General features: G+C 36.6%; 1 protein-coding gene across 3 annotated transcripts; it reads right to left on the bottom strand.

Moving 5' to 3' along the window:
- Nucleotides 1–17,912: 17,912 nt before the first annotated feature.
- Nucleotides 17,913–19,044, bottom strand: LOC117785428. Of its 3 annotated transcripts, XM_034623426.1 has the most exons (3): nt 18,871–19,044; nt 18,519–18,798; nt 18,263–18,453 (listed from the first exon to the last, which is right to left on the bottom strand). In XM_034623426.1, exons 1-3 carry the CDS (start codon nt 18,892–18,894, stop codon nt 18,404–18,406), a joined length of 354 nt encoding a protein of 117 aa, XP_034479317.1. In that variant the 5' UTR covers nt 18,895–19,044; the 3' UTR covers nt 18,263–18,403. The 3 variants fall into 3 exon arrangements, with proteins under 3 accessions (XP_034479316.1, XP_034479315.1, XP_034479317.1); XM_034623425.1 differs by having other exon boundaries at nt 17,913–18,795; nt 18,871–19,042; XM_034623424.1 differs by having other exon boundaries at nt 17,913–18,798; nt 18,871–19,041.
- Between the last annotated feature and the right edge of the window lie 464 nt (nt 19,045–19,508).

The following is a 19,508-nucleotide window of genomic DNA, read 5'->3' on the forward strand; positions in this document are numbered from 1 at the left end:
TTTAAAATAACTTAAAAAAAACCGTTTTATAAAATGTAGAGGACCTTTTCTTAGTTTACTTATACTTTAAATGAGACACATTCGTAAATATGATAATTTTGAGTTTCATCACACCGAACGGCAGTTCGCACTAGTGACGAAAGCAGCACGAAGGGTCCGAAAGGCGACTAGCAATATATACAGCTAATATTGACAATTTGCTACGACTGTCCGATCAGATCGATCTATGTACCGATCGAAAGGTTTAGTCCTAACAAAATGGCATACTAAAACTGCTTCTAACTCACCTAGTTCATGAGATACGGGGGTGTAAGTGGGAGGGTCAAAATTTAAACGATCACAGCTAATGGGGCCGTTGGGGCTATTTGGTAAAATTTTGTATTTTTTAAAAATTCTAATCAAAAATACGCGTCGATTGATACCTCTATCACCCAATCCGACAACCAGTTTAAAAGATAATTAAATTTGAAATTTTTAGTGGACTTCTCAAAATGAGATGAAGTCAGTTTGCTTGTTTGTTTGTTTGTATGTTTGCATTAAAGCGCTGAAATACCTTTGATGTAATGATGGGGATTTATTCCTTTTTGAAAATCTAATAATGTTTTTTCTACGAATTTTGGAAAAAATCGCTAGTTTAGCGAGAAAACGCTATTTTCCGCTAAAATTTAAGCCCCGATAGTTTCCAAACCATAGAAGCTACAGATATGTTATATATATCATTGGAAAGGTGTGTTTTAAGTGTACCTTCAATTTTTTTTCTAAAGTACTCAGGTAACATTTTACATGTGAAATAAGGTTTTTTAGCTTACATTTCTGACAAAATGGCTCTAAAGTTGTAGTAGTAAAATTTTTCGTTTTTTGGTATACGACACATAAGTTTTGACCGAGATCTTTGGAAGATATTACCTGTTTACTTTATATACACATTTTTCTATCGGTCGAAAATCACGTTTTAGATGGACCAGTATATCATATAGCTGTCATATTACCGATCGGGCGAAAATCAAGTCTTGGTATAAAAAACTTTTTTGTTTTTTGAGATATCGTAACCAAACTGATATGTTTTATAAATCCTGACCAAAGTTAGTTCAAATCGAACCCCTGTATTATAAAGCTGTCATAGGACCAATCGGGCAAAAATCAAGTCTTAGTATGAAAAACGGTTTTTTTGTTTGTTCATAGTAAGTACGGGGCTCCGACAGTAGAGTATGGGCGGAGCACACTAGTTTTCTTTATAATTAAAGGAAAAAACTATTTTTAATATGAAAGAAATTCAACAAATAAATTTTATATTTAACCATCTGCCTGCAAAATAAACCTCTACACGAGGTAAAAGTCTAGTGACGGAAGCAATTTTTAGCCCTAAAATTTCTGATATCTAATTTTGTGACGAACAAAATTCAGTTTAATATACAAATTTTAAATAAAAATATAAATTAATGATAAAAAAAAAAAAAGATAATGGTATTCGGCACTGCGCAACAAGTAATTTTTATGTACAAAGAAGCTGACCATTTTTGCGCACAGTGCACAATGCCAATTTTCGTTTTTTTTATTATTAATTTATTTTTTTATCCAAAATTTTTATTTTTAACTGAATTTTTTTCGTCACAAAATTGGATATAAGAAATTTTGGGGCTAGAAATTGCTTTCGTCACTAGACTTTTACCTCGTGTAGAGTTTTTTTTGTGGGATATTAATTTCTACGCATTTTACTTTAAAATATCTTTCTCTTAGTTAGCTGAGACTTTAACTGGACAATGAATAAATGGACTTTAGAGTCTGTTGAGAGTATAGTATATAATAGTCGATCCGGCTTCTTTTTTTTTTTTTTTAATTATATTCCGGAAATATAATAAAAAGTATTAATATTCCGTGACAAGTAAGAAACGAGAATTGTATATGAATATCCGAACATGAAGTGTAGAACGGAAGAGTTATTTAGTTCTTTTAAGACTTATGCTAAATCATGCATTCTAATCAAGACAAAACTGACTACATATTTGTTCACACTGTACTTAGAAATTGGTATGAGCTTGGTCTGTATCTAAGAAGAGGACTAAGTAGTTAGATAAAGTGGAAAAGATTAGAGTATGCAGATCCAACGAAAACCACGGTGAGTGTCTTATCTTTTTTATGACGACTGAAGTAATAGTTATAAGAATTATATTAACCATTTACTTTAAATGTTGTTGTTTACGATATTCACTAAAATTAAAGGTATCAAAACATATTCTTCACTACACCTCGACTGACCGCGGGCTTCCATAGATAGACTTAGACATACATCTAAATATGTATTTGGACTTATTTATGTGTCTACGTCGGAGCATCCTTCGACCTAAGGACCCCAATGAGTTGTCGAACTCCAGTTAATAATTGCAATTTAAATCAAAGCTGATTGAAGCGTAAAATCGTTTTTCCCCTTTGCAGGGTCCACATTACGATTCTCAGTGGCCGCTCTCATTACTCATACCACAAGGTGTACAATTGGATGCTGATGCGGATGCGAATGATGCGTAGGAGGAGGCGTGCAAAGGGTGGGCAGAATCGCCCTTTTGCCATTGAGAATGGCCAGGCGCTTTGTTGTTTTGTGATTCCAAGTCATCTTAGTTTTTTCTTGCATTCATTTTATTGGCATCCATTTCGGATTGCACTCCAGGGAGTCGTAGATGCCAACCATCGAGTTGCTCATCCACTTCACGCAGTGTCCATCGCATCATACGTTTTGGCACTCTCCTAATCCAGTCAATGTCTTGTCACTTGATCCCGGACCTAAAGTCAAAAAAAGAAAAAACTGATTGAGATTAATTGGTTTCCCGTTACACGATTCGTTTTCCGCATTCGTAATGGCTTAAAAAATGAAGGTGCCATCATCCGGCAAACCTTTCGACCAATAACGGGATTATATCACGTCATCGAGCATGGGAAGGACAACGGGGGCGAAATGTGAACTGTGTGGAAATTGAAAAGAACAGTTCTCGAATTGTAGCAGGACTCCATTTCCCATCACGCTTACCCTCCCATAATCTGATCATCTTAAAAATTTCCATTCCCCTTATTTATTCATATAAGAAATTATCGCTTATTTAATCGCATATTCGAGTCATTCTCAATTCTCATTGAATGTGAAGTGTGCAAAGGTTTCTTCGACTCCGACTCCGACTACCACTCACGTTTCTTTTATTCTGCCATTTGGTTTATCAGTCAAAGTGTTTCTCCGACGGAATTCTTAAGAGACTCCGGCATTCCCGTTGCTGTAAACAAAGGTTATCTGAATGAATTCCACGAAGCGCGACTTCAGAAGAGCATGACAACAATAATAACAAGTTAAAATAAAAAACAACAAATAAAAACGTATAAAAAATGTAGCACGGATTTGCAAAAATTCCGCCGTAGTCAAATCCAAAAAAATGCCCCGCCTGGCGCTGCCAGGAAGTAAATTCAATCGTAAACAATGCAATCAAAAATTCATTCAAACGAAGCATTAACGCTTATTCCGTTTAGCCAGCCCCTGTGTGGGAGGTACGTTAAGGATGTGGGAATAGGACTGGGAATGGGTGAGGTGGGTGGGTGCCGGGATTGGGCTCGTTTGTCTCGCGCTGTCTCATTGTCAAAATGCAACAACGGGGCATGGTGATGTTTGAAAAGCCAAAAAGCCGTGCAGTTGTTAGGGCGGGGCTAATACCCGTACCGTAAGAATGCAAATGCGGGTATATACGGCATTTACTGACTATGTCAACAATAAAAATGCTAAATTAAGTTTAAGTGTGATTCTTCTAGTCTATAAATAGTTGATTTAGTCACAGGTAACTTTAATACAGCTTAGTGTAGGTATATAGCAGTCGTATATACATTATAAGTTTCTTTTTTTTTAATTTTCAATTTTGCCATGGCTTTTTTTTGCCACTTAGGCAGGTACATTTGTTATGTGGGCGCGAGCGATTCCCCGTGCCAGAGCGAGTTCCTTTCAGTTCCGGGCACGTCGGCTCATAATTTTCCATTTCCATTCAAACGCCACGTTAAATGAAACCACGAAAAACGACGAATAAACTGTGCACTGTTTGCTTCCAAAGGAAGGTGGAGCATGGACTGGGAGGACTGTGAGGGAAATTCATGGACACGTGTGTAACCTGTCTGTACAAATACATGTAAGCTCGTATATACGCAGATGTGGATATGTTGGCGCACCGGAGGCATTCTATAACAATGAGCGTGGAGCGTATAAGTATCTGTGGCAATAAATTTAATTTGCCCTGTGAAAACATCGCAAATCCATTTTTTATATCATAAATTCCTTTGTTCCCAAGTGCATTGGGCTTGCAGCGGATTAATGGATGTGCGAACACGTCCGTATAAACGAACATATCGTATGGTTGATGCTAAGCAAATGGAAAAACTAAAATGACTATAATACATTGAAACCTGTTCTTTTCGAGTCTCCACTTTTATACGTATTTTAAACGATTTCCGAGAATGGGACAGTTCAGTTGCTTTAATTTAAAATAATTATAATTGCCTAATATACAATTGTTATAAGCTTGTAATATTAGTTTGGGTAGTTCACGGTCACTAGTCAAAGTTCATCTCAATGAACAGAAGCAGATCAACCGCTAAGAATTCTGACTGAAGCATTTACAATAATAATTATTCGTTTAAATCTTCTCGAAGTTCTAAATTTCTTCTTCATTTCTTCTAAATCCACAGTCAGGAATGAAAAGTTTCAAGCCACTTGGTGTTTTGTACTTCATCTTTTAATTTTCAAAGCGCGTTTGAAAATAATCTGATGTAAATTAAACTTCCGCGCTTTCCGGCCTTTTTATTCCCTGATATCGCTAAAATACGTCTCGGTTATTTTTTAACAAAAATAAAAGACTTAAAGTTAGTCGGATATCCAGGTAACTATGAATTACTGACTTCACTTTATACCCGAAGCGGATCGCATTTTATAAATAACGATTCAGTTTGAAATAAAATATTGAACCTAAGTTTTACATAAATTACAATCAATAATTTTATTTAATCTTGAAACTGTGGAAAAATCATTTAAATCATGCAAAAAGTGTGTGACGCATTAGGGTAGGCATGGTAAACCCTATTAGGTATGTACATATATTCTTGACCAGGATGAGGAGAGGAGTCGACATTCCGAAGTCCGTCAATGCGTCTGTTTCTTTGCGAACTAGTCCCTAAGTTTTAGAGCTATCTCGGTGGAAATTTATATAAGTCATTTTGCTGCAGCCTGAAGGTAATATATATGGCGAATTAGCCAGGAACGAACTAAGAACTGTGCAGAATTGATTTATTTATATCAGTGTTAGAAATATGTTCAACCGAAATATTCGCTCCAGAATAATAAAAAAGTCAGTCAACTAATATCAAACACTTAAAATTTGATAAAAGAAAAACAAGTGGAAATGGATCTAGTCGAGAGGCCGACTATAGAATGACTGTTACATTCTTTAGAGCTTAAATTTTTTTAAAATTTAGAACATAATAATAGATTAAGACAATCACGAGAACTAAAATTATATCTTATGGTCGATGGTTTTTCGCGATATTCGGTCTCGGAAGGAGGCGTGACAAGAATTGGAAATAAACTTGAAACTTACGCTTTCAGAAAGAGTTTTGGACTTTCCGTGGAGAATTTGGTAGTGTAGTCAAAAGCAATGTGTGATTAATATTGAATAACAATTATTAAATATAATAATACTAATCACTGTTAATGGAATGTATCTATGTATGTATATTGATGGGTCAGTTCAGATATCACTGCGGACGGCAGTTCGCATCTTAGATATTTTGGGAAAAATTATCATTTAACATCTTTATTATGCTTCAATATGTTATCTTTATATATAAAATTGCTTGGCTTAATTCATTCATGCATTCACTGATTTAGCATTGCCAGGCCAAACCGGTGAAGTTACATGTTTGAAATTCGGACACAATATGCCTAAGATAATTTCATCGGGAGGTATGACGGCGTTTTGAAAATTCGACCTGCAAGTGTCGAAGTCAAAGTTTCCATTAATTTTCAATTTACATATGGTAGTGTTTGGTCAAGCCATAGACTCTGTAACTAGGTAGTGCAGAGGATGGTGTGTTAGACCACCATCAAAATCGGGTTACTATATAATAATAGCTGCCTTAGGAACAATCGGGTTCACATTAAGTTTTAGTATGAAAAACTCTTATGTTTTTTAATCTATCTCAACCAAACTCACAGATTCGCTTTTGCACGCTAAATCTAGAATTTTCCCGCCAAGTCTGGTTTACTCCCTTCAAATTTGGCGATTTTTCCAAAGTCCAGGGCGAGCCGGCACCGAGAATATAATTATTCGTTTCTTTTTCAAAACATGTTACATTATATAAATTTATTGCTACTTGTTATATTCAGCAGGAAATTTCCAACAACAATTGAGTGAAAACTATCCTAAAAATTAAAATACATTATTTGTAATTGAAAAACTGCAGTTGCACATTGCACTATGGGGCGTTTGAGAATTTTTTTTGGCATTAATTAATATCTCGTAAACTACGCATGATATTCTGATGATGTTTTTTTTATAAAGTTATGGTTAACCCCAGAAGTATTTTGGAATAGTGGGCGTATCACTAACTCCGTCCCAATTTTTAAATTTTTTTTTAAATTTTATTTTGGTAAAAATAAGTGGAAATATTGAAATATTACTATTGTTAATTTCAATTTCTTATATTATATATTATTTGCATTAAAAGAATCATAATTTTTTGATACAGAAAGATGTGGGCTCTCTCAGATAACTGTTAGCTTAACTTTAGGAAAAACAAAAAAGGCGGGCAGGGCTAGTGCCACGCCTACTTTTCTAAAATACTTCTGGGTTTATCAACGACACTAGAAAAAAATATCACGCGTAGTTTACGAGTTATTAAATAATTTCATTATTGTCTGGTGAATGCGACCAATGTTAGAAATAACGACCCTTTGCTCTTAAAAGACAGAAGCTGTAGTTGTTAGTTTTATTCTTTTCTTACATACCAACATGTTAATGTGACCAGATTTCAAAATCAACAAATTTGTGTGGTGCCCGGATTACAGAACATTTTATAGATAAAAATTGGGTGTCAGAATTATCAGGCTGTCCAAAATTATTGAAATAGTATAGTAATTTGTTTTTGCGTTAAAGAAGTTTAATCAAAAAAAATGTATGAAGTGCTTCTCTTTTTTATGCTTCAATTCCGTGAGCGAAGCAAGCAGGGGGCGTAGCCCCCTAGTAGTCCGCGTTTTCTGACATATCACACGTATCTGTAAAAATTCGCTTTCTCAAGATATAACGAATTAAGTATATATCTCTGCGGATGGCAGCTCGCGCTAGTGACGAAAGCAGCGCAAACGGTGCGAATGGCGACTAGCTTATATGGAAAATTTGATACGACTGTCCCATCAGATCGAGTTATATACCGATCGAAACTAACTGATTGAAAAAGCCACGATTGGCATTCGGCAGTGCTGTAAAAGTTGAGTTGAAAGAGGACAGCAGTAATAACGTGTCATAGCAGCAAACGCATATAGCAGACAGCCTTTGCGCGGCTAAAAAATTAATTGTTGCCTGAAAGTTTTTTGTGGCAATGCTGGCATTAATTAGTAAAACTAAAATTATGAACAAATGAAAAAAAAATTTCTGATATCTTTCAAAAAAACATCATCAAGTGATGAAAATCTAGATGCCCCAAAATATCAAATTTTGTGACAAACAATATTCAATTTAATATCTTAATGATATAAAAATTATAATTATAATTATAAAAAAAATAGTTCGGCATTCGGGACATTGCGCAAAAAAGACAATATTCGTTTTACCCAAAAGTAGCGCAGTGCTGATTGCCGAACTATTTTTATTTAAAATTATAATTATATTTTGTATATAATTTAGATATTAAATTTAATATCGTTCGCCACAAAATTGGATATCAGATATTTTGGGGCATCTAGACTTTTTCTTAAAAAAAATTTTTTGTAACCAGCATTTAATTAAACTGCCATTACAACTAATTTGACAGAATGCAATTTTAACTAGATTTATCTTTTAACTTTATTAAAATTTCTATACTTATTAAATCATTTTAATATGTTATTATTATTATTTGGCTTTAAGAATCACTATCAGGTCACAGCCTTATGCACTATTTGCCTGCACGTGTCCATGTCTTGGGCGCTTCTCCGGCAGTTGCCAGGGCTTCAGTCACTTGGTCCTTCTGATGTATGCGGGGTCTCTCTCTCCTCTCATCGGACGACGTCACCTAATTATCGTTTTTATTAAATAATATCATAGGCTTAAAATATGAAAGGATATGGAAAACAATTGAGAACTTAACATATTTGATTTTCGAAAAATGAACCAAGGTAACAACCAAAAGCTTCGATTCAAGTACTACTGAATCCGTTTCGCATAACGATGCGAAAATTATATGGACCTTAAAAATAAGTCTTATCTTTAACTGTCATAAGTTTGTTATTAAAATTATGTACAAATTATTGCCTATTCTTAAAGAGCAATGTTGATCTTGTACATTTACATTAGGTATTCAAACATTGGGAACAGTTATAATCTTTAATTTACACATCTGACTTGACTCCCTGATGGACCGAAGTTCGAAAGTCAGCTTGAGTCCTTCCCACACCATAAGGCAAACGCCCACTCAATCATAAATATTATTAATAATGTGTGCGGTTGCGGTTTGGTGGTTTTATTGTGGGTTTTGCCCTTTGCACTGCGTGCCTTTGGGCTAATTTATTTAGTTTTGCAGCGTGAACTAAACTTTAGTTCCACGCAAAACTTTGCTTCACTACCAACTTTTCGTTTCTGGGGGCTGTTTGATTTGGCTAAAACTCAAATTTGGCAACTGGCAACTGCGAGCTGCAGCGCAAAAGTTCTCTTTGGGCTAAAAAGCTGGCAGTTCCTCTAACAGAGCCCCTTACTCTGACAGCAAAGACAGACCCGAGTCCTGTCATCTTTTGTGGAATTTCTACTTCATATACGAAATGTTTAATATGGAAAGCCACTTTGCAGATGCCAAATTAAAGTTGTCGCATTAGGTAAATGAACGTGCCGCCTTCAAGAAAAGACAGAGAGAAGGAGAGTGAAAGATAGAGAGAGACAGAGAGAGAGAGAGAAAAGAGAGAGAGAGAGAGAAAGAGAAAGAGATAGAGGCAGACTCAGTTAAAAGCATCTCTCCTCGTTTTAATCTTGAAGAAATAACTTTGGCACTGGGCGATGATAAATCATAAACAGCCCCAAAAATACAGAGCAGCATGGAAGATGCCAATTGCAGGAGCTGGATGGGGAGCCAGGACATGGACGTGGTTGTGGGGCAGGACGAGGCACGGACCGAACGCAACAATATGTGAATATGTTATTTGTTTTGGGAATTGTGAAAATCTCAACAGGTCCCCGCACTTTGCATATTATTTTTAATACAAGCTCAGGCCGGGCAAGTCGTGCGCAGTCAGACGGGTACGGTTATGAGTCCGGGTCCAGGTCCGGGTCAGGTCAGGTCAGCCTATTGCCAGCTCCTTGTGGCTTACCGCCAAGCTGAGAGAGCACACACCATTCTTGGGTTAGGCTGGGGCAATCATCATCTCTGCAAATATTTACAATCTTAGCTGGAAAATGTAAAGAACACTCCACATGTTTGTTATCATTACTTTTAATCGATACCGTAGGTAATATCCTCATGATTTTCACTTTTCTACTGAATTTTCAGATATAAATTTTTCAGCGCAAGTCCATTAGAATAACTGACTTCTAGATAGATAGGCTGATGCTGAAGCTGGCCAAGTTAGTTTGAAGATTGCACTTAGATTGCCTTTTATGCGACGGGTGCATTATTCATGAGTGCATGCAAATTGAATAGCAAGTGGAACACGTAAATTTCGTTGAACAAGTCAAGTCTAAAAGTCCGTAGTATGGGACTTGCTCCATTGTCTTGCCGGACGGGCTGTCATTGCGAATTACTCGACCACAGGCCGAAGGGCGAACTGAAGGACAAAGAGATATGTTATGTACCTGAGGCATATGCACAAGTTCAATTCCCCCGATGAACATTCATTCTGATTATGCACAGCATATACATATGTAAGAGTATGGATATGGCTACATATGGTTACTGTATACATATGTAGATAAATGCCAGAATCCGCAAATTTCAATTGGCAAAGAGTTCGAGCAGCATCTTCACCCGTATCCAGAATGCAGCAAAAACAACAACAACATCTATGATTCAATTAAGGCATCGCACAAAGCACACAATTCAAATGTTGACGGCACATTTTGGCCTTATTAAATTATCATTCGATTATGCCATTATGTTTTCGATTGCACTGGGATTGGGATTGGTATTGGTATTGGAGTCATGCCAATTGCAATATGAGTTTGCTGTGCTTCTCCTTAATGGCACATCCGGCGGAAGTTTAATGATACTTGTACTTTGCCCTCGGCTAGGGTTGTTGCCAAAACTTTTGCCAAAACTCACGCAAACCCCTTTTCCACCCAACGACAATAACAACATCAACAACGACCCTTTCTTTAAAATTTAGATACATTTACCAGTTGAAGATGCTTTCAATGCAGCGTAAATTGCTTTGTGTTGAAAGTATCTGGCGTACTCCATATGAAATATGTACTCCAATACCCATTAAATGTAACGGTTATGATCTCACGTACTACCATTTTGGGAATTTTCAATATGAGAACTGCTTAAATTGTCCTAAAATGGGCATTCAAACGGGCCAAAGAATATCGTACAAGTAGCACATTAGAGCAGGTCGAAGGATTAGCAGTTGATATGGGTATACACCTGTTGGAAGTGTACCTATTATAGATAAACATGCTTTAAAGTGTAGCTATTCATTATACTTGAATTTAAAATAAATTTCTCTTTTTCATTTATTGAGGGATATTTCCTAAAGCAACTATTTATAATATATTGTCATGTTGTAATTTGGATTTGGAAATTTTAATTCAGATATCTGTAAATAGAAAACAAATTAGTTAATTTTCAGCCTGTCATTCCCATGTAAGCTAATTATAAATAGATTGCGTAAAGTCAATCAGCAGATGAAGTGAAAGCTCTGATTTCAATAAGCCTTGCTCAGTATGCGTGGTACATACTTTATTTTAGATTTCTAGGATTTTTAAAGACATCTGCAAAAGTATGATAGTTATATGTTTACCAACACATTTTCTATCCGTTTCCAAGACTTCTGTAATATAATAGTAAGTTTCATATAAATAGATAGCTTTTGTACTAAACTAGATACTTAATTTTAAACACAATTTAATAATGCTAATATAATAAAAAATCTGCTTTATTTAAGTTCTACGACATATTTTTAATTGTGCAATAAGTATTCGAACATTCTTAAGCCTTTCTAGGGCCATTTCAAAGGATCTTTTTTTGTCCTCAGTTTGGAAATAGAACTTTCCATTTTACCATTTCCATTTTCCCGTTTCCAGTTTTACTTTTATTTACTTTATTTCATGTTGTGTGTAGCGACAATTTAGTCCCAGCATCAATTGAGCCAATTTGCCAATGAATGACCACTTTTAACTTCCATTTCCCCCCAGGCTCCCCGTTACTGCAACCGCAACCCTTTTCAGGGTTGTCCGGGTTGTCCAGCAACGGCGTCGACGTCGACGTCCATCACTTTGTATACCTTTGGGTGTTAGCCAACGCCAATCAAGCGCAAAACCATTTTTGACATGCTTCGACATGCCAACGGACGGACAATCGGACAATCGGACGAACAGGCCAACTCGGTTAGCCAACCAAATCCAGCTTCGTCCAAGCAGGCACTGCTGGGCAGGAGTAGCAAGGACTTGCCGTGTGACCATGTGCCTGGACAATGACAATTCAATTACAGAAATGGAAATAGCGGCAGGCATAAAAATCAAATAAAAGCAGCATAAAGTCCGGATAAGCAAATAAAATCAGTGGGCAATGTGTTTGCCGGAGTAATGTGGATGGGACTGCTCCCCCCCTTTACTGTTAGTCGGTAAAAATGGGCGACCAGTTTCCGGTTTTTGATTAAGTTCCCTCTCCGATTGATTGGGTTGGCTTGTGGGCGACCTTGTTGTTTGTCTGTTGCCTGGTTTTTGGTTTTTGCGGTCAATTGCCAATTGGCGCCATACGCACGTAGAGCACTTGCCTGGGTCCTCCCTTTCTCTCATTCTCCTTAGGGGGCCCGCATAAAATTCCCACGCAGAATTTCCTCCCTCTTCTCCTGGATGGCAGGCTGTGGCATTGGCTGAAATGAAAATCGACAGAAGACCAAATTAATTTACCGGAAAGTGCATTCAATGGCCATTCCACAGATACTTTGATACTTTGGCTCTTTTACCATTGCGGTTGACACCTAATACAAATTCACCTGACCAAAAACTTCTGGCTTAAAGCCAGCGCGTCGAAAAATTACAACAAGATGAAACTTGGGACATTTGCTATTGAAAATTCATAGCCAAAAATTTATTCATGGCCTGCCGTTGACTCTTGGGTCATTAATATTTAAACAGCGTCGTCCGGCTGTGACTCCTGTCCGGGTCACCTTTGCGGAGCCCGTCACAAACTTTCAGGCTGCGCTGTCAGTAACAGCGTCTCGAGGACATGAGAGTGAATTTTTTACGGCTTTAAGTTTGCCCTGCCTATGTTGTGTTCCCTCCTTCCTTTCTACCCGGTCACAGTGGTCTACATCTGGCACCATGGATCCAAAACTTAATACGTACTTATTACTAAAGATTCAAATAACCATGTTAGTTAAACTAATATTGTTATATGTTTCGTTTTCGGTCGAGCAAAATCTTTTTATATTGGATTTGAAAAGATTATCAGTTTTTTGTATGTTGTAACGGTATGATTTCAGCTTCCAAAATAAAATTTGTTCTAAATGTAGAAAATATGTTAAAATGTATACAATAATTCTTTGATTTCGAGTAATGGGAACAATGCTCAAATTAAAAATAAAAATTTAATTTACTTTGAAATACGATGAATTCAGCTCATTAATTCAATGGAAATTAATACCTGATTGATCCGCAAGTAACCTTAATACAAATTTATTTCTAGCAAACAAGCATTGCCAATTATTATCAATTAAAATATGATTTGGTTTACTACTCTACGAAGTGAGCCTAGAATTATGAAATATAATTAAACCTTTATTAGAATACATTAGCTTTTTATACCCTGAGCCCAATAAAAATGGGCAAAAAAGGTTATACTGTGTTTGGCGAATATATGTAACAGGCAGAAGGGGGAGTGACAGACCCCCCAGAGAATAGATATGTCCGTCTGTCTGTCCATAACCATAAAAGCTGGAGACTTTAAACCTGGCATGTAGGTTCCTGGATACCATAGGCAGATCAAGTTTGTTTTAATTTTTGGATCGGATCACTATATCATATAGCTGCCATAGGAACGATACATCGAAAATGAAGTTTTAGAATGAAAAAGTTTTTTATTTGTTGAGATATCAGAACTAAACTGATGGAATATGCATCTGTGCTGGTATTATACATCCTGACAAAGTTTGGTTAAAATCGGTTCACTATATCATATAGCTGCAATAGAGACGATCAATCAAAAATTAAGTCTTAGTATGAAAAAGGTTTTTTGTTTTTTGAGATATCTTAACCAAACTGTTAGAATATGCATTTAAGTTGGTTTTTTACATTCTGACCAAATTTGTTTTAATTCGGTTTCATATATCATATAATTGCCATAGTAACTATTGGTCGAAAATCAACTTTTATAAAAGAGTACCTGGGCTTAGGGTATCCTACTGTCGAGCGTGCTCGACTGTAGCCGCACCTCACCACGAGAGAAGCGAGCCCCCTTGTTTAATCTATAACTTGTGAACAGAACCACTGTGCCACAGTCCTACACATTCTTACCACATCGTGGTTGCAGTCGCCTTTTAACCCGTCTGACGCTCGCATAATGTCGCAAAATGTTCAAACTACACATTAATTTTTGATAAAATGGCTTTCGACTCGCTTTCGAAATTGTCTTAGTGCCTTCTTGCCGGTTGCATATTTGAAAGGGGTTTCGATTTAAGGACAACATAAGACGATATTGCGAAAAGGGTTGCACAGTATTCGTTTTTCACATTTTCACTTCTTTATTTGACATTTCATTTGAGCTGTCTAATAAATTTCATACTTAGCAATGACGACGATCAAAAGCGAAGATGTTCTACAATTGAATCAAATTCAGTTATTATGGTATTATTAATGAAATTTTCCGAGTTTTTCATAGACATTTGTGGCATTTAGTGTCGTTTCAAGCTGAGTGGACCGCGGTTTTCGACCTCGGGCTATCGCTATGGTTGTGGTTGTGGCAGGTGGCCATTCGGCTAACAAAAATTCATTTATTTTCATTTATTGTTTCACATTTCCCACAGGACGGCGAGAGTTGCAATTACCGCAGTGCTGGGCTGAAGCAACGACCACAAGAAATAAGGGAAAAAATGCGTCGCCCAAAGAAAAGTTCATATATTTATACTCTGTAACCATTGTAAATGAGTCAAAAGGGGTATAATACCTTTCTGCAAATGAAAGTACAATATATAAAAGTATTTGTATATTTCATTAACCATCACCATTTTCTCTGTTTTTCATATAGAATTTCTGAATATCATATGTGGCTCAAGTTAGGTTAAAATTTTCTTCGCGCATCTCTAAATATTATCTTTAAGAAACCTGTATATTTTTCTACAATCGGATTGTAAAGATACAAGTTATACTCTTTCACATAGAGTGCAACTAAGGATAGAAGAAAACTCACAGATATTTTATAACTATACACAGGGTATCTAGCAGTCGAGTGGCGTTTGAACTTTAAATTTTTTTGTGTTTTACTCGAGAGCGAATTTTATTTACTTTTTACTGCCCAGGAGTGTTCATAATTTTGTTGACTTGTCGTGTAGATTGTAATTTTTACTGCAGGACAAGCGCAAATACATAATTGAATAAGAGCCATCCAAGAGGAGAAGCAGCAACAGTCGAAGTTGAAGTTAACCCCAAGCTAAATTTCTTTACAGGATTGTCAAGGAAAGGGTGCAAGAGGTGAAGGGAATCGGTTGCCGCGATGCCAGGAAAAGTTTTAATTCAATTTTTTCTGCGTTGTTAACTTGAGATGCAGACGCTGATGCTCAAGTTGATTAATTTCGCATTTTTACGCTTGATTATATATAGGCGAGTATAACTGTGTATATATAGAGAGATGGGTTTTCTCATGAAGCATCTTTTCACGCACTTGCTGCCAAAGTTTATCGCTGCGCCAACTTTTCCAGCACGCGAATCTTTTTTCGTGACTAAAATATGGCGTTGAATCCTTTGGGAAATTTCGATATCACACTTTGTTCGTCATGCCTTCTCTTGCAGTATGTGTGCGTGGGTGTATGTGTGTGTGTATGTGTATGTGTGTGTTCCAAAGTTCATTACCCATACATTTATATAAACGAAATGAAATGAAATGTCGAAATGAGCAAAAGTAATGAGAAATGCTGTGGGACGAGTCAAAACGGGCCCAAGCAATGATTAACCACAGCCCGAGACACAGACAGAGACAACAGATAAAGACAAAGACAGGAACAAAAACAGGGATAATAGACAGCCAACCAGCTTTATAAGGGGCTACCTTACACCCTTCCTCCTTAACCAATCGGGCTGCCACACCCACACAATATCATAATTATTACGAGCGCATCAGTTTCTTGGCTTTGGGCCGGGGATTGTGATTTTCTAAAGGGACTCTTCTTCTACCCGCAATTAATAATAGTCCGAACTGTGAGTGTGTCGATAAAATTGCACGTGTGATTTGCAATTAAAACAAATTACTTACTCTTCAGCGCATTTTGACAGCGAATAATTACGAGTAGAGCACTAGACTTATCGATTCGTGGACACGGCTGCTACTTCATGAAAATATTGAGGGCATTCAGCAGGCTACTTTGATCCCCAATTATAATACCTAATTGCTACTTTTTGCATTCAGCAGGAAATTTTCAGCAAAAATGTATGGTACAAATAGTGTGTTACATAATACTGATAAATTTTTTCTATCGACGGATACAATTTGTTTCGCATTTTAAAGACGTAGACTGTCTTTAATAATCAATCAGTAGGTACTTTTACTGATTAGATAACCTGCCGCCTCCATTGTGTTCCATATAGTTGGAAAATATGTTTTTTTTTAAATGTACTAAATAAAATATTTTATTATCATCTTTTTATTATTGTAGCTGTTAATGAATTACTAATTTTAATTAAAATAATTTTTTTTCTATTAAATATAAAAATTGAATTAAAAAAGTTTCTTAGAAATCTATTTGTACACGCAGACAAAAATTAACGATTAAATTCAACCTTATCGCTCTCATTTTGTTGTTGACAAAACAGCTACTTTTGATTTGAAATAAGGACACCATGTTGACGATACATTAATTCCAATATATGTGATTCCAATATTTTGTGAAAACTTGATGTTAGTATTTTTTGACATATTGATAAATCGATCGTTTTTTCGTCAAAGTTTGGATTTAAGTACATCACTACTAAAATATGTATGTAAATTTGTTGATTGCAAAATTTTCAACAAATGCCAAAGCAAGAGAGATCTATTTTTAAGAAGCTCTAATACGTATTTGCACATAACACATTCTTTTAAAAGTAGATTGAAACGCATGAAACATTTTTTTCAGAGTTTATTATCCGATCATGTAGAAATTTTAAGGGTAGATCTGGATCCGGCTATGCAACAGACGTAGCTCAAGACAAAAGGCTATTGATACTGCATGGTTATATAGCCTTTAAAGATCCGGAGATGCCATCCGTTGCTGTTATTTACATTTGCACATCCATTATAATCTTAATGCCCATTTTTTTGGGGCTCTAGGTACGAATGTTGTTAATAATGGATAAAAAAAATAGTATGAACTCAGAAAAGGAACATAAAATTTGTAGTAAAACCGTAATATAATTGTATATAATATAAATTTGAGTTGACTGAAGCTAAGAGGAGAAACAATATATCTCTTAAAAGACGTCACACAAGTCACCAAATTAAAAATATTCTTTTGAAAGTCAATTAAAACACAATTAAGACCTGGTTTTTTAATGATTTAACTTGGAGTCACAAGTAAGATTAGAGACTTAAGCAAGTTTTTTTTCAAAATGTAAATGTCAGTAAAATGTAGAAGAAGCAACAGCTTTTGTATATTTTCCCTGCGATTATCAATTTAAATTTAGCTCTGCAATAATTTTGAGTTTGATTCTTTTTTTCTTGCTTTCTATTCTATTTATTTTTTGACACTATGATCGCATTCTTTGCAGAGAAGGTTTTAGAATAATATTCTATTCTAAAGACTATTCCGTTGTGCTAAAAGGTGCTGATATTAAGCTTTGGAGAAAGTTGGCGAACCGTAAAGAGAAGTGCCGAACAACGATGATATCTATGTAGTTTTGTAATGCTGAAGAAAGAAGTCTGTTAAGAGGACTGACAAAGAGCTGAAGATGAAAAGGGGCAAATTGTATAAATCAAATTGTATCTATTGTTTTGGCAACATGACTATTAGTATGTATGTAAATGTGGATATATTTGGATGTGTCTATTAATTATTCGATATTTCATTTTGAATTGATACCGAATTTGCATAACTGACAAGCTGACAAACTGTAAACAGTAAACAAGTTGTTGTTAACTGTGTTCCATGTAATTGCGACAGAGAAGAATCGCCGACAATTAATAGATTTGTTTGGCTTTAGTCGATGACTCAACACCAAAGTCTAAACGGATTTTTCTTTGTGGGCTGTCAACAAGTGAACAGACTTGGACGAAGGCCAAGACCTGTGATCGAGTCGAGACTTGAGGCGTAGTATGAAATGAAGCATATTCAAGAGGCGTTTATTTGGCAAGCGTTTAGTGTACATGGGGTTTGGTTGGGTTGGGTTGGGTATTTCCGAGATACATTTGTATCTAGATACGAGTACATACATAATAAGTAGAAATTAGTATAAGTATTGTGGTAATTAGCAATTATAATTATGGTGAATAATAATTTAACTAAGCATACAATGCGCGCGCGTGCAAATTACAAAGCAGTTAAGCTACTACCTACTACAGTCTAATGACTGACCCCTCGGTCGTCGCCTCGTAGTGGATACCCCTGCCCTCAAAGCGCAAGCTACGGGGTATGGGCTCCGCCTTGCTCTTGATCAGATACTTGGCAAATTCGGCTGGCGAGCGAAAGGATTTGATGGGGAATTTGCCGAAGCGACCGTTCGTCTTGGACACCACATAGTAGATGGGAAAGGCGCCGGGTGTCACCTGAATGGGCAGCGCCTCCGTCTCCCCCGCATTGATCCTAGTCTCGAGGGGGAAGTGCAGCTGCTTCTGCTGCTTCGTTTTCAGCTTCTGCTTGGGAAAGGCTTTTAGTTCGGGCGTGTTCGAGTATTTCAAATCGGACTGCGTTGCTTCACCAGTGGATGATCGCCCGTTCTTAACTGGACGCATGTGCTTCGAGTCCACATACTGACGATGCCGTGGCAGCTTTCCTCCTGGTCGTAATGTTTGTATCTGAAAGAGTTCCGAGTTCATTTGGTTGCCATTGCGATCCTGCTTTGACGGCAACTCCAGCGGATTGACTCGTATGACCTTTTGTAGTTTGTTCTCAATCTCAATGACCTCCTCCTTGACAACATCCTCCAGCTCTTCGGTCATGCTAACATTGAGCAGTGCCCACAGTGCCACCAACAGCAGCTGCAAACGGGAAACAATCCCAAAAAATCAACTTACACACTGATCAATCTCAAATTCAATCAATCAAATTACCAAATATTGTCGAGTGCCAATCATCTTGTTAAACCACAAATGGAACACTACGTTAACTATGTCAGAGCGCGGATTCGGATTCAGATTCGGAATCTTCGTCTGTTTCTTTAACTGTTTCTGTTTCCAACTGCGATCTGCTCCCACTCCGCGATTGCGACTTTAGTTAAATGCTGCCGTTTGACGACTGAGCTCTGATCTCTGTTCGCAGTGGCGCTGTAAGCTTCTCAGCTGCTGTCATTCTTCCCCCTCCCCGCCCAAGTCCGCCCCTGCTCCGTTATATTCTTCTTAATGAAGTGGCCTGGCCTTTTGTTGTTCGTACAGTTTGGAAATGGCAACGGCAAGCAGAACAAATTATGAGCCAAATTTATGTAGTGTCTAACAAGATTGTTAGTTTCTCATTCACCTGCGAGTAATATTCATCGAACAAGTCTAATAACTTGCTCATTAAATTTGCCACGCATATAAGGAAGAGGTATACCATATCAAGAATGTGTATTTATGATAATTGCTCTGCTTTTCTCTCTAACTTTTTCAAGGCTACACAACTCTAAATTTCTTAAGTAATTTCAGTCTAAGCGGATTTTTATCTATAGATTTTAAGCATAGCCAAAAGTTGTAGCTCGAGACAAAATTTCAGC

This window comes from Drosophila innubila (genome assembly GCF_004354385.1).
Source record: "Drosophila innubila isolate TH190305 chromosome 2R unlocalized genomic scaffold, UK_Dinn_1.0 1_C_2R, whole genome shotgun sequence".
NCBI lineage: Eukaryota > Metazoa > Arthropoda > Insecta > Diptera > Drosophilidae > Drosophila > Drosophila innubila.